General features: G+C 38.8%; 1 protein-coding gene across 1 annotated transcript; it reads left to right on the top strand.

Annotated features, from left to right (window-relative positions):
* The first annotated feature begins 6264 nt into the window (after positions 1 to 6264).
* On the top strand, positions 6265 to 14720 carry LOC134609363 (histamine H3 receptor-like). The gene is made up of 4 exons (XM_063453039.1): positions 6265 to 6470; positions 7899 to 8143; positions 12801 to 12967; positions 13974 to 14720. Exons 1-4 carry the CDS (start codon positions 6265 to 6267, stop codon positions 14718 to 14720), a joined length of 1365 nt encoding a protein of 454 aa, XP_063309109.1.
* Positions 14721 to 15429: the final 709 nt, after the last annotated feature.

Raw genomic sequence — 15429 nt, 5'->3', positions numbered from 1 at the left:
TAGCACTACTGAAGACAACAGAAGACAACAGAAAATTGCATTATAACATTATAACAAAAAATTCAAGAAACCACTGTAGTACTCCGCAGATGTGGCCAAAATAGTAAAAAACAAAAAGTTAGCATTTAGTAATTATAAAAAAAAAAACCAGAGTGAGGAAGAGAGAATGATCTATAAGATTAGGCAGAAAGAGGCTAAGCAAGTTATAAGAGCTTCCAAATCACACATAGAAGAGAAAATAGCACAGTCAGTAAAAAAGGGGGACACAACTTTTTTTAGATGCATAAATGAGAAAAGAAAAGTAAAACAAGGAATAGTTAGATTAAAAACAAAAGAAGGAAGGTATGTAGAAGAGGATAAAGGTCTAGCTGACTGCCTCAATTAATATTTTTTTTCGGTATTTACAGATGAAAATGAAGGAAAGGGACCTCAGTTAAGAAAAAGGATAAATGAGTCATTTATTACACGTGGGTTTACAGAGGAAGAGGTTCTGTTTCAACTGTCAAAAGTAAAGACAAATAAGCCAATGGGACCTGATGGAATACACCCAAAGCTATTATTTATTTATTTATTTATAAAATATTTTACCAGGAAAGATACATTGAGATTTCTCTCGTTTTCAAGTATGTCCTGGGTCCACAAGTCATTGCATTGTTACAGTTAGTGCCAAATAAAATGCAAAAACAATATTAATATACAATATATACAAAATTTAACAAAGAACAGATATGAAATATATAATCAACCATGACAGGTGCATTCTGTTTTGAGGTATGTAGAGAGGGATCTCTTAAAGGACTTTAGGCTTAGGGAAGATTTTAAATTGTGCGGGAGGTCGTTCCACAATTGCGGTGCTCTGTAGGAGAAGGAGGATCGGGCTGCTTTCTTTTTGTATTGGGGTAGACTAAGTAAAGTGTTGGAACTGGATCGGAGGTTATAGGAATTGGGAACAGCCGGGGAAAGCATTGCGTTCAGGTAGGGTGGTTTCCCAGAAAAGCTCTTAAACACAAGGCTGGAAAGATGAAGGTTACGTCTGGATTTCAGCGACAGCCAGTTTAGTTCTTTCAGCATGTCACAATGGTGGGTCCTGTAATTACATTGTAGCACAAATCGGCAGAACGAGTTATACAATGTGTTGAGTTTATTTATGTGGGATTGCGGTGCAGATGCATATACTACATCCCCATAATCAATGATTGGTATGAGCATTTGCTGTACAATCGTTTCCTTTACTGTAGGGCTTAGGCAGGATTTGTTTCTGTACAGGGCACCTAGTTTTGGATAAAGTTTAGATGCAAGCTTTTCTATGCAGGCCAAAAGATAGATTGGGGTCTAACATCATACCCAAGTATTTGAAAGCGTGGACTGCGGTCAGTGTGCCATTTGAATTTGTTTTGATGGATAGGTGGGAATTGTGTAATTTGTGTAATTTAGGTACTGTTCCAAAGATCATTGTGACAGTTTTGTCAGTGTTCAGGAAGAGTTTGTTTTTTGCAATCCACTTTTCTACCTCTGTAAACTGGTCTTGGAGCTCAGCCTCAAGCTGTGGTAGATCGGAATTGCTCGCATAGATTATCGTGTCATCTGCGTACATGTGTACATTTGAGGATTTGCAGACATTAGGCAGATCATTTATAAATAATGTAACTAGTAGTGGGCCGAGAATGGAACCTTGGGGAACACCACACATGACTGGGAGAGGGAGGGAGTCGCTGTCAGAAATGGACACATATTGCAAGCGATCCGATACATACGATCAAAACCAGTTTAGCGAATGATCACCAATACCTGAGTTTTTGAGTTTGTGCAGTAGAATGTCGTGATCTACTGTGTCACAGAACAGTAGCTGTGTATATATTTTTTTCAAGAGCTTAGTGGTGTACTAGCAAAAGCATTAACAGATTTATTTAACCAATCATTGATAACAGGAGTAGTCCCAGAAGATTGGAAGTTGGCGAATGTTGTGCCCATTCACAAGAAAGGTAATAGGGAGGAGTCGGGCAACTATAGGCCAGTAAGCCTTACTTCAGTAGTGGGGAAAGTGATGGAAACCATGTTAAAGGATAGGATTGTTGAACATCTAAAAACACATGGATTTCAAGATCAGAGACAACATGGGTTTACTTCAGGGAGATCATGCCAAACTAATCTTATTGATTTTTTTGATTGGGTAACTAAAATAATAGATCAAGGTGGTGCAGTAGACATTGCTTACCTAGATTTCAGTAAGGCTTTTGACACTGTTGCACATAGAAGTCTTATCAATAAACTGCAATCTTTAAGTTTGGATTCCAATATTGTTGAATGGGTAAGGCAGTGGCTGAGTGACAGACAACAGAGGGTTGTAGTCAATGGAGTATATTCGAAGCATGGCCATGTCCCTAGTGGGGTACCTCAGGGATCTGTACTTGTACCCATTCTCTTTAATATTTTTATTAGTGATATTGCAGAAGGTCTTGATGTTAACGTATGTCTTTTTGCTGATGATACTAAGATATGTAACATGGTTGATGTTCCAGGAGGGATAAGCCAAATGGCAAATGATTTAGGTAAACTAAAAAAAATGGTCAGAGTTGTGGAAACTGACATTTAATGTGGATAAGTGCAAGATAATGCATCTTGGACGTAAAAATCCAAGGGCAGAGTACAGAATATTTGATAGAGTCCTAACCTCAACATCTGAGGAAAGGGATTTAGGGGTGATTATTTCTGATGACTTAAAGGTAGGCAGACAATGTAATAGAGCAGCAGGAAATGCTAGCAGAATGCTTGGTTGTATAGGGAGATGTATTAGCAGTAGAAAGAGGGAAGTGCTCATGCCATTGTACAGAACACTGGTGAGACCTCACTTGGAGTATTGTACGCAGTACTGGAGATCGTATCTTCAGAAGGATATTGATACCTTAGAGAGAGTTCAGAGAAGGGCTACTAAACTGGTTCATGGATTGCAGGATAAAACTTACCAGGAAAGGTTAAAGGATCTTAACATGTATAGCTTGGAGGAAAGACGAGACAGGGGGGATATGATAGAAACATTTAAATACATAAAGGGAATCAACACAGTAAAGGAGATGACTATATTTAAAAGAAGAAAACTACCACAACAAGAGAACATAGTCTTAAATTAGAGGGACAAATGTTTAAAAATAATATCAGGAAGTATTACTTTACTGGGAGGTTAGTGGATGCATGAAATAGCCTTCCAGCTGAAGTGGTAGAGGTTAACACAGTAAAGCAGTTTAAGCATGCGTGAGATAGGCATAAGGCTATCCTAACTATAAGATAAGGCCAGGGACTAATGAAAGTATTTAGAAAACTGGGCAGACTAGATGGGCTGAATGGTTCTTATCTGCCGTCACATTCTATGTTTCTATGTAACAGAAGAGCAAGGTCTCAAATGTACATAGAAGTGGAAATAATTTGCAAAGTGACAAAGCAGTGTTTAGATGAAATGCCCAGAAAGAGATGGAAAGAACTTATGACAAGAAAAGCATAAAATATATTTATTAGCCAGCAGATGGCACCAAAACGAGCATCACATTTCGTGTAATTGGAAGAAACACAAACACAAATAATTTATTTATTTATAAAATATTTTACCAGAAATGATACATTGAGATTTCTCTCGTTTTCAAGTATGTCCTGGGTCCTGCTGCAGAAAGTGAGGGCCGTCTGTGCGCGCTTTCGGCATTCTCACCTTGCTGCTGCTCGCCTGTCTGCGCTGCAGTGTAACTTCTGCCTTCCCGCTAACCGCCTCATATACGACGTGCCGACAAGGTGGAACTCCACCTTGCACATGCTGGAGAGACTGTGCGAGCAGCAGCAGGCAATAGTGGAGTTTCTGCTGCAGCACGCACGGGTCAATCGCTCTGTGGAACAGCAACACTTCACCACCAATGAGTGGGCCTCCATGCAAGACCTGTGTGCCATTTTGCACTGTTTCGAGTACTCCACCAACATGGCCAGTGCCGATGACGCCGTTCTCAGCCTTACTATCCCGCTTCTATGTCTCCTTGAAAATACGATTCGGGCGATGATGGAAGAGGATGTGGCACTGGAGGAAGAGGAGGAGGAAGAGGGGTCATTTCCATGGTTATCAGGCCAGTCATTCACAAGTGGCTTGGAGGGTGGGTTCTGCACCAGCAGAGGCCAGGTACACAATTATCCAGCCAGGGCACAGTTCTGGAGGATGAGGAGGAGAAGGATGATGAGGAGGAGGAACCGTGTTCACAGCAGGGTGGCACCAAACGCAGCTCGTGGGCATCACTGGTGCATGGCTGAGGGGATACGGAGGACACAGACGATAGACCTCCCACAGAGGACAGCTTGTCCTTGCCTCTGGGCAGCCTGGCACACATGAGAGACTACATGCTGCAGTGCCTGCGCAACAACTGCCGAGTTGCCTACATTCTAACTTGTGCTGATTACTGGGTGGCCACCCTGCTGGATCCCCATTACAAGGACAACGTGCCGCCCTTAATTCCCTCACTGGAGCATGATCGGAAGATGCGCGACTACCAGCGCTGCTGAGGGCATTCCCAACTGACACTGGGGCTCAGTGGAAGCACAAGGCGAAGGTAGAGGAGGAAGAAGAGGTCGCCAACGCACCTGGGGCACCGCCAGCACCTCAGAAGGCAGGGTTAGCATGGCCGAAATGTGGAAAAGCTTTGTCAGCACGACACAACAACCAGCACCACTAGCTGATATGGAACGTCTTAGCAGGAGACAGCATTTCAGCAACATGGTGGAACAGTACGTGTGCACACGCCTACACGTACTGACTGATGGGTCTGCCCCTTTCAACTTTTGGGTCTCCAAATTGGGCACATGGCCTGAGCTTGCCCTTTATGCCTTGGAGGTGCTGGCCTGCCCGGCAGCCAGTGTATTGTCTGAACGTGTGTTTAGCACGGCAGGGGGCATTATCACAGACAAGCGCAGCCGCCTGTCCACAGCCAACATGGACAAGCTCACATTTATTAAAATGAACCAGGCATGGATCCCACCAGATTTGTCTGTACCTTGTGCAGAATAGACATTTATACTGGCCTCACCCAGCCATTGTTATACTCAAGTGCACTTATTCTTTGTTTTCTTTTTTTATATGTTCCAATATTTTGGGGGATACCCCAATTAAAAACAAAACAAAAAACAAAATAAAACAGTGTTGGCTACCTCCTCCTCCTCCACCGCCGCTTCCGCCTACACCGCCACGGTCACCACCATCTCAACCTATGGGTCACTTAGTTTAAATTATGTACACAAAAGCAGAGACTTGTGAAGGCTTCTCTATGCATCAGGAGTTGAGCTCAGTTTGAACAATAAAAGAGAATACCCTGCACTCCAACCCTCTCTCAAATAGATAATTCTGGTGATCCGCTTTAGATTTTGATTTATGTTCTTCCAAAGCTAAAATCAAAGATTCCATCTAGTGCTATTTTATGGCTCATCTGTATTTTTAATTTTTAGGTATTTTATGTTATTTTAAGTGATTTCCCTATCCACATTTGTTTGCAGGTCACTTGTCCTACTCTAACCCCAATTTTACTTCCTTTTGCAGCCCTCTAACCCTTTCCAGGACTTTTTTAGAGACATTTTAGTGCCCAAAAGTTCTGGTCCCCATTGACTTCAATGGGGTTCGGGTTCAGGGTCAAGTTCGGGGTCAAGTTCGAGCCTGAACTCGAACTTTTGACGAAGTTCGGCTGAACTCGGCGAACCTGAACATGCAGGTGTCTGCTCAACTCTAGTAGCTACAAGTATTCTGGGAAAGCACTGTTGTTTTCTCTGACTGGGACTTTCACCCAGATGCCATGAAATTGTGCACTGGATCGGAGACTAGCTGTGACCCGCTAAATCTTTGACTTCCACCTTACTTAGACTTGCCACCTCTGATCCAGGCACTATTGTACAGGTTGGGCACTCTGAGACAAGCTATCTAGGGATGTATGACATGTGGGGGTGATCAACTGTATTATGTGTGTTGGGGTGTTTTGTGTTTTGCACTTTCTGTGTCTGGGAGATCATTGGTTTAACCGATATCTGACTCAATTATGTCCCAGACACAGAGGCTCTTGGGCAGGCTTAATTTCTTTGAATAGAGACCCCATGCTGGGATCGGCGCATATAAGCCTGTGGTTCAGACAATAAAGGAGTCATTGTTTTACCCCACACTAAGTGTTGACTAGTGTTTGGGGAGAAGACTGGGATTACAGCACCTGTGGAGAAAAGGTCATTAGAGCTAACACACTACCCTGTTCCAGAAAGGAAATGCTCCTACAGGACACCAGTCAAGCCACAGTGAATGGGGCAGAAATGCTTCAGGTTTCCCAGTTCCAGCTAGAAAGCAACTCTGGCGCAGTTCCGCTACAGTGCCCAAAAGGGAATTCCCCAGATGTTTTAAAACTACAGCCTCCATGGTTCTTTGCCATTCTAAAGGCATTTAATGCATCATCTAAAGGCATGCAAAGCATCAAGTGAGTTGCAGTTCTACAACATCTGGGGATCTACCTTTTGGGCTCCCCTACCTTTTGGGCTCTTCAAGATGATCAGTGTCATTCTGACATTTAGTAGAATATAAATCAAAGGCTTTGATTTAATATTTTGGGTAAGCTTTTAAAATGATCACAATCTGTTGGAAAAAAACATTTCAAATGATTTATATACAGAAGTTATAATTTTCTGAAGTGGCAAAAGTCATTAAAGCATCTGCATTGACTTCAGTTGAGGTAGCAGACCTTTGAATCCATAGGTAGTGAATTAAATCTGAATTAGACATACACAATCGAGCATGGAAATCTGCAAGAGAAATTCAAAAAGAAACATAATAATACAGCAATAATACATCAGTATCGCTTATGGCTTTTTTACTTTTCATTTTATGTCTAATATTTACATTAAATCATATTCCAATGCTCATTATATTCACACATTTCTGATTTCTCTGTTGATATCAGAGAGACGTCTGAGGAAGTGCATTTCTGGTGACATGGACTACATCATCACATTATACTTCTGATTTTGAAATCTTGCTTTGTATTCACAAGTAATGCAGTTTTTTTTTTTTTAATCATAATGCATATTAATGTGTGTGTCATTTACAAAAAGTACAAGACATGTAAGGGAGTCTGGGGATAAATCACAAGCTATAAGGAGAGATTATGTCAATTAAAAATACAAAATGAAGTCAACGTTCCTTTGTCCCCAACGTTCCAAAATGAAGTCCTCCGGAGGCGGCTTCTGGAATAAGATGGCCTTAGACCACTTGATAAAATAAACATTGAAATATATTTATTTAATTATTTAGACACTAGGGAAACAGTTAATTAAAATTTAAAAAAACTTGATTACCTCAGGGAAAACATCTGCAAAATGCCACTTTGAACACTATTTTAATATTAACAAAATGAGACAATCGATTTGCTTTGGGATTTCCTGTGTTTGCTTATGGTTTGTAATAGAATAAAATAGTAGAGCATATGCATTAACTTTGTAACAAGCATTCAAATTGCTTTTATTAGTTGCAACATATCATTGAGACCTTCAGAGACATGGAGAGCTCCACCCAATTTGCAAGGGAATATAAGAGATATTTAAAAAGAGATAAGAATACAATATAGCTACGGTAATTACAATACAATAATTACAGCCGGCTCTCTTCTTTTTAAAATGGAAATGAGAAAAAAAGACAAAGGCAAACTAAAATGGAAACGATTTTAGGCAAAAAGCTAATTATATTATCCAAAAACACTTCCTAAACTATTTTAGCATTTTCAATGAACAACCTTGGTTTGTAACATGAAAGATTTTGAAACCTGACTACCCCGTTTATTTTGGTGTATTATTTTTCGATGTAAAAAAACGAACGTAATAGCTTTTACTTTACTCTGTGATTTTCTATGCAGGATGGTAACTCTGAACGTTATCAACCAGACGAGAGTGAATTTGTCTGTGATTATTGACACTGTGGATTTGGAAATGAAGTTTTCAAAAAGTACAAATATCCTGATAATGACGCTGGTTTCCTTAGTTATATTTCTCACAGTTTCTGGTAATTTTCTTGTGATGTTTGCTTTCATTACAGACAAGAGGCTCAGAACTCAGAGCAATTTCTTCCTATTAAATCTGGCTATTTGTGATTTTTATATTGGTAAGTTGACTTAACAATTCTGTAGCGTGAAGAACAGGCTTTCATAATAATAATATTATATAAGTGAGTTAAAGGGAACTTCTAGCAGACCAGGTATGAATACAGCCATCTAGGCTTTAATGAAGCTGTTGAATTATGTAATACAATACTACTGCTAATGTCAATAGCATGTATAAAGCTATGCAAAATATTTTTTTTCTGGTCGTAACTAGTTCAAATTTAAACTTTCTGAGCTGGATTTTGTTAGCAGAGATGGGTTCTTCCAGTAGACTTCAAAGGGGGAACTGCTATTAAATATATAGTTATGATAACATAATCCAGCCTCTTCTCTCTCTTTATCTTGTAACTCTTAACCCGCACAGACATACATAATGCATAAAACAATCCTATATCCAATGTTGAGTTTCTAAGACTTTGCTGTTAAGAAACAGCTTTGTCACATGTATTATTCTGTTATGCACATTTGTTATATCACACATTTGCTACTTTTTAAGAATTAGTAACGTGGTCGATAGGATTTTGAAAATATTTCTAAGTAAGTGAAATGGCTATAATATCATACCTTCCCCCTTACCCACCTGTAGGCTGCCCTTTTTCTCTTACTATAAAAAATGACTGCCTTATCTTTGAAGAATATCTTAAGCAACATAATCCATGCATTTTCCGTTATAGACCATACATCATAATATGTGTGAACTTACCAGTTGTCAGCTGATCATTTTACCAACTCTTTAACTTTACACAAATTAAATGTTTTTTTCTATGATACCTATCATGTAGTTTTCTCCCTTAAAGACCTTTTATCTACATGCATATTTTCTGTTAGATTGTGAGCTCACTGGTCTTAAATGTCACTGTATAAAAATGCTACAAATGTTAGATTAAAGTCCACTTTATAATACTCTAAAGTGCTCTTGGTAAGAGTGCCCTGTAAGAACTGTTAAATTAATTAACTGTTCTGTATTTTGTATGTTGATCCAACTGATCCCAGCAGCATCCTTGTGATGTATGCAAACTCAAATCAACACTGACTTTCTGGTCAACATATTGATGTATTTGTACTGCTCCATTTGTTGAATTTCTAGTGCAGGGGTAGGCAACGGCACTCAAGGTTGCTAGAGCCAAACATGCTCTGGCCTATCAGGAGTCCCAGTGAAACGTCAGATACCTGCTAATAAAAAAAGGTGGTGAAGCACAATACTCAATTTATGCATTGCAGCACATAGCGCAAGTGATCTCAGATGACTTCCTCCCAGCACTTGTGAATGGGAATCCACACTGTAGTAGAGCAGCCCGTAGCTGCTGTTGCAGCTCCTTTCCTCGACCTGTACCTGGCCAGCCTGGTCCCCACTGGAACCCAGGGAAGCCACATGCACTGCTAAATATACACAGAAATGCACAATAACCCTCCCCTCATACAAATAATACGAACAGCCCACAAACACACACACACAATCCGCAGAAACGTAAACTGCTAACAATCCACATACATGCACACAACCCTACATGCAGTCTCTCACATGCAATACCCCAAACAGCCCCCACACATACACACACTACCAAAGACAAAACGTGACATATCCATCCACATACACAATTCCACAAGCAGCCCCCATTGATATGTATCATACACGATACCACGCACTACTCCTGAACATACACAATATAATAGCTCATATACGCACAAATATTCACGAATACAAAGCAATTACCGTATAAGTAACACAAGCAGAATACGGCAGCATACACACCTCAATTTAAAAAAAAATAGGACCGGCACACTACGCGGCATCACAATCCTATATCGGCACAGTGCTGCTAAAAGGTTGCCTACCCCTGTTCTAGTGCACTGTGTATAATAGGGGAGTTACACAAATATTTCAGAGAAAGATACTTTAAAATTCTCTCCCTCAAAATTGTGACACAATATCAATTGCAAATTAACAAAAGATGTTTGTAGCAATCACAAATATGTTGGTGGCTCAGTATAGGCCATATTAATGTTTTATTATATACAACCATTGTTTGTAAAATGTAGTCAATTTTGAAAACAAAAGAGTGTAGCAGTCCAATAATAGCAAGTCACTCTGTGATTGCTGTAACTGTACTGGCTGGCTGAGGTTGATAGGTCAGTAGTTAATGGGTACAGCTGTACTCGTGATCTCTTGCCTTGGGAGACATCCACAGTATTTTTTCTAAAATACCTCACTCATGAGGCATCAAGAACTAGCTATCACATCATCCATTGCTGGAATGAATCTCTGCCTTGCCTTACCTGCAGTAGAAGCTGGGATATGGGTTGTAGTGTAAAACTGATTGATAATGGTTTAACACTGAGTGGAGAGACAGTGCTTGTAGACTCCAAGCTCCATGACTAATACAATGTGATGACATATTTATAGTGCCTACATTGTCCTTTAAAAAAAATATATAATTCTTTATTTTTGCTGCATTTGTATGGCAAAACAACAGTATGCAGGAAAGTGCTGCATAATGAAATTGACATGTGGTATGTTAGACTAGAACGAGAAATCTGCACAATATTTTTATAACAAAAAGAAGCATGTGCAACTGCATTACATGAGTAGTAAATACTGATAATAATAAATAGGAGTCCCAGTTAGACATGAAGTGGGCGTGGGACACTATAACCGAGCGATGACAAGGCCTCATCCAACTCCTGATCTGGAGGCCAGTGGCTTTGCAGGGGAAATCGGCTTTGTTACATGGGACCTCATCCCTTGAGCAGCACAATAGACAACTCGTATATAGTGTACAATACAATAGCAATGAAAGGAATTCAAGATTTAATTAATGAGAACACAGACTCTGCTTTTTTTTTTTTTTTACTAATAATTTAATTATACAATATATTTCTGTGGCAGTTAATTAAAGACAGTGCTTCAGATGACTGTCGGTCTTTTTTGTCATCAATTTTGACTTGGAGTGCTTCATTCTAGAAAACATTTCTTGATATAAGTACCTGCTAACGCAGAGGGAGACTTTTTTTTTGCCACACACATTATTAAATTGACAAATATTCCCCTTTTCTGCATACTTTTGGAAAAATTCTAGGAGATACATTTAAGTTTGATTTTCAGCTGTGAGTCACATTGAAGGTCAATGACTTAATTTAGAGATCTCCTGGAATCTCCATTACATTCACAAAAAGTGTTAGTTACCACATTCAGTGTTTTATAGTGGCTCAGCTTCTGAATGAGAAGTTACTACACTGTGCAATTAGTAAATATTAGTATATATTAGTATGTATTTGATGATTGCGTTCACAGGCCACTCTTAAGGGTCTGAAAGAAACAAGTGGCTGGTTGGAAAGGTTTTGAGCACCCCTAAAGTAAGTAAACAGTTAGCACAAAAATAGTGGTGGATTTTACACAGTGCAGTAAATCATCACATTTCTGCTTGGGTCAGGTGATTCTATGTAGCCTTAAAACACAGGATGTTGAAAATCTTAATAGGAAAGCATTGAGGCAATGATGCAAGTGCTTGCAGCGCATGTACATTAGGTCCCCCCCATCGGCTGACATTGGTGGAAGAGGAACACGACTCGGTACCGAAGGACACACTTTATGTCTTCATAATTTAATATGAAATAAATGTAAAGAACTTTGAAAATTTAAGACATTTTGTTATTTTTCAAGTTCTGCATGGCATTTTAACTGTGAATGTCATTATACTCATACTCACATATTTGTGTTCACAGATGTCTTACGAGTACAACAGTACCCCCCATGTACAGATTTTATGGGGTATTGGAAAGTTACAGGGTTACATATAGGGCATTCTCCCTTTTCCTTTTTAAACATTGAAATTTGCCAGATTGGTTTGCTGGGCCTATGCTGCCTTTGAGACCGCATGGCAGCCCAGAAATGAAAATTAACCCCATCATGGCATACCATTTGCAAAAGTAGACAGCCCAAGGTATTCCAAATGAAGTATGTCTAGTCTTTTTTTTATAGCCATTTAGTCACAAAACCTGGCCAAAGTTAGATTTCCTTGTTTTTTTTTTTTTACATTTTTCCCACAAAAACAGCACTTTCATTGATGATGTCATCGTCATTATATATTTTACTGCTCTAAAACACTCATATTTGTGTTCAATGATGTCTCATGAGTAAAACAGTACCCTGCATGTACAGGTTTTCTGGGGTTTTGGAAAGTTACAGGGTCAAATATAGGACTTGCCCATTTCATTTTTTACACATTGAAATGTACCACAATGGTACCTTTGAGATTATATAGCAAAAGTAGACAAGCCAAGGTATTTAAGTACCATGGCCAAAATTTGTGTTCATATTAGTTTTTCTATTTAAAAAAACCTTTGCAGCCATGTGATTGCGCCGTCTGTCCGAAATGGAAGCAGGGGGACTGTCTGTCTCGAGATGCAGTCCCTGGACCTGGATCGCTGCAGATCACCAGTCCAGGTAAGTCTGCAGGAACTGGGGAGCTAACGATCGTTAGAGCGTACTATGCCGCCCTAACAGCGTTTAGGCTCACTAAATGCGTACGCCCTAACGGCGTTAAGCAGTTAATCTGGATGATAGTAAAATGCAAATGATAATATATGGTAACATCAGACCCAAACTGTTCAAACTATTGTCTTTTATATATAATCTTTAATAATATTGCTTTATTCCAGGGGCTTTCTCCACACCTTTATATTTACCATATATGCTCACTGGGAAGTGGATGCCAGGAAAGATCGTCTGCAAACTCTGGTTAACAATCGATTATACCCTGTGTACGGCATCAGCATTTAATGTTGTACTTATCAGCTATGACAGGTTTCTTTCTGTAACCAAAGCAGTAAGTAATATCTACATCATTATAGAAAATTATGTATATTATTTCAATATGCACAGAGAAATATGATACACTTTTTTGGTTTTGTGACCAATATAAAATGAGCCCAGTACTGCTTTTCTGATTTGGTTGATCTGTATAATATAATACTAACAGTGAATTTAAAGCAAATTCGAGACAGTATCTATACTTAACTCAATGTCTATCAGCATTGAATAGGTGAGTGATTGACTGACTGAGTGAGTAAGTAACATGTTGCTTCCGAAATTCGGAAATTATTTAGAAAACGAAAATCAGAAGCCATTATTCCACAGGATTAAAATAAGGCACTGTTGAGTATTTACCAGTTAAGCCATTTCCTATGAAGAGACTTAGTTTCTTCTAGGGGAAAGAGAGGAGATGTAATATAAGATTTAGAATATACCCCCAATGAATGCATGCATGTATTCATTGGGGGTATATCTACTAAATAGCAATTTCTATTTTTTTTTTGCATATTTGGGCAGTATATTGTCCATTTAAAATGGCAAAAGGCTACTGTTAGTGAGCTATTAGGGAGCTATATAGGCTATTATGGTACTATAGGGAGCTATCTACAAAGCAGCTACCTGAAAGAGCAAAATTAAAAAATGGCTTTTCTAATTTTGATCTTTTAGCTGTTTAGAAGACAACTTCCTAATTTGCTATCCTGTGCCTATCACATACATTCTATATACTTGCAGCACACACATTTAGTGTTAGCCTCTACCACTTCCATCAAAAGGCTCTTCCAAGTATCTTCTGCCTTTCTATATCACTATATAGACTTCCAGTTGGAGTGGTAGAGGTTAACAGTGATATTGAAAGGCTAAATGAAAGAAGTCCTAGTGGCACTAAAAGTTCATGAAATTCGTTGCATCCCATGCTATAAAAAGTAAACATTGTGTCATTTGTGAGTGTTTATAGTTGCATTCTCTTGGTACATTATTGCATATACATATTTATATGTTGTTGTTTTTTTGTTTGGCAGGTGCTGTATCGTTCCCAACAGAACAGACACAGTCATACTGTCCGTAAAATGGCCACTGTCTGGATACTCTCTTTCCTGCTCTATGGCCCAGCCATTCTCTTCTGGGACAAAATATTTGGAGGAAATCATTTTCCTGATGACATTTGTGTGGCTGATTTTTTTGACACTTGGTATTTTAATTTTGGAACATCAATTTTCGATTTTGTTCTTCCTCTGATCGGAATCTCATTCTTTAACCTGAGTATCTACTGGAACATTAAAGCACGCAGTAAAAAGAAGAGAAATTCTTCAGCCCCTCAAGACAATCAGAAAAGTCCATACGTTATAGAAACTAACACGGTCCTCTTTGCTCAATCTTTGCAACAGAATGAGCATGTTTGTGTTTCTTATAGGAAGAGAATTGAACAATTTTATATTAGATTTAAGGGCCTATCCTCTTCTCCAACCAACAACAGATTAAATTCACATGATGTTCAAACTATTCAGCTTTCTAGGGACAAGAAAGTTGCAAAATCTCTTTTAATTCTGGTTTGTGTTTTTACAATTTGTTGGGCTCCATACTCATTTCTGATAACTATAGGTAAAGTATGTGATGGTTATTGTATAGATTCCTACTGGTATGAGTCAACATTGTGGCTGTTATACACAAATTCTGCAATTAACCCAATCCTCTATCCTTTGTGCCACAAAAGTTTTAGAAATGCCTTCCTCATGATGTTTAAAATGTGTCTAAAGAATTGTCACTAGTGAACTATATCTAATAAATGTTTGCACTATTGTAAAGGATAGTCATTATAACATTTACTTTGATAAAAAATGCAAGCATTCTAATCAGTATATTATTGTCAGGGGATGATTGGCTGGGACATTTATAAAATACTCGTCTTCTCTAAATATTTCTCACAAAATTTAAATGCTTTCTCTCAATCGTATTTTCACCTTTGACATACTTGGGGGCTGCCTGGATTCAAGGATATTGCTGGGAAGCTAGTGACAGATGGCTGTAGCCCATAGTGAGGTCCAGAAAAACCCTGTAATGCTGAAGAAGAAAAAACACCTCCCTTTGTTTGTGTTAATTTGACAATCAAATTATGTTGACGCATGTTTTGGTTTGTCTGAATATTGTCTATGCAAACAATTTAGGAAAAGGTTTTTAGACAAACCAAAATGGCGCAATAATGAGCCTATCATGGTACTGCAAAATATATGCATAATATTAATATGTATATATATATTGCACTACAGTTGAGTGTGGGAACTCAACCTAAGATTTCCTCCACGCCAAGATGTTTGAAATGCCATTTGTTCTGCACAGCGCAAGCAAATTTAATGACGCACTGTTTCTACTTGTATCTTGTCTTTGGTGTCAATGTATGTGGAAAGGGCCATAACATACATCCTTGGTCTGAAGTCCAGTCCATGGGTCAGTATGTGTTTATCTGGGGCAGTGTGTGTG

The sequence above is a fragment of the Pelobates fuscus genome, chromosome 4, assembly GCF_036172605.1.
Source record: "Pelobates fuscus isolate aPelFus1 chromosome 4, aPelFus1.pri, whole genome shotgun sequence".
Taxonomy (NCBI): domain Eukaryota; kingdom Metazoa; phylum Chordata; class Amphibia; order Anura; family Pelobatidae; genus Pelobates; species Pelobates fuscus.
This window is presented reverse-complemented; position numbering and strand designations above follow the sequence as displayed.

Excerpts from the sequence above, each read along its gene's own strand:
- LOC134609363 (XM_063453039.1), top strand. The coding sequence starts at position 6,265 with ATGCTCCTACAGGACACCAGTCAAGCCACAGTGAATGGGGCAGAAATG. Across the intron at positions 8,144-12,800 it reads TATTTGTGATTTTTATATTG|GGGCTTTCTCCACACCTTTA; the intron begins GTAAGTTGACTT and ends GCTTTATTCCAG. Across the intron at positions 12,968-13,973 it reads TTCTTTCTGTAACCAAAGCA|GTGCTGTATCGTTCCCAACA; the intron begins GTAAGTAATATC and ends TTTGTTTGGCAG.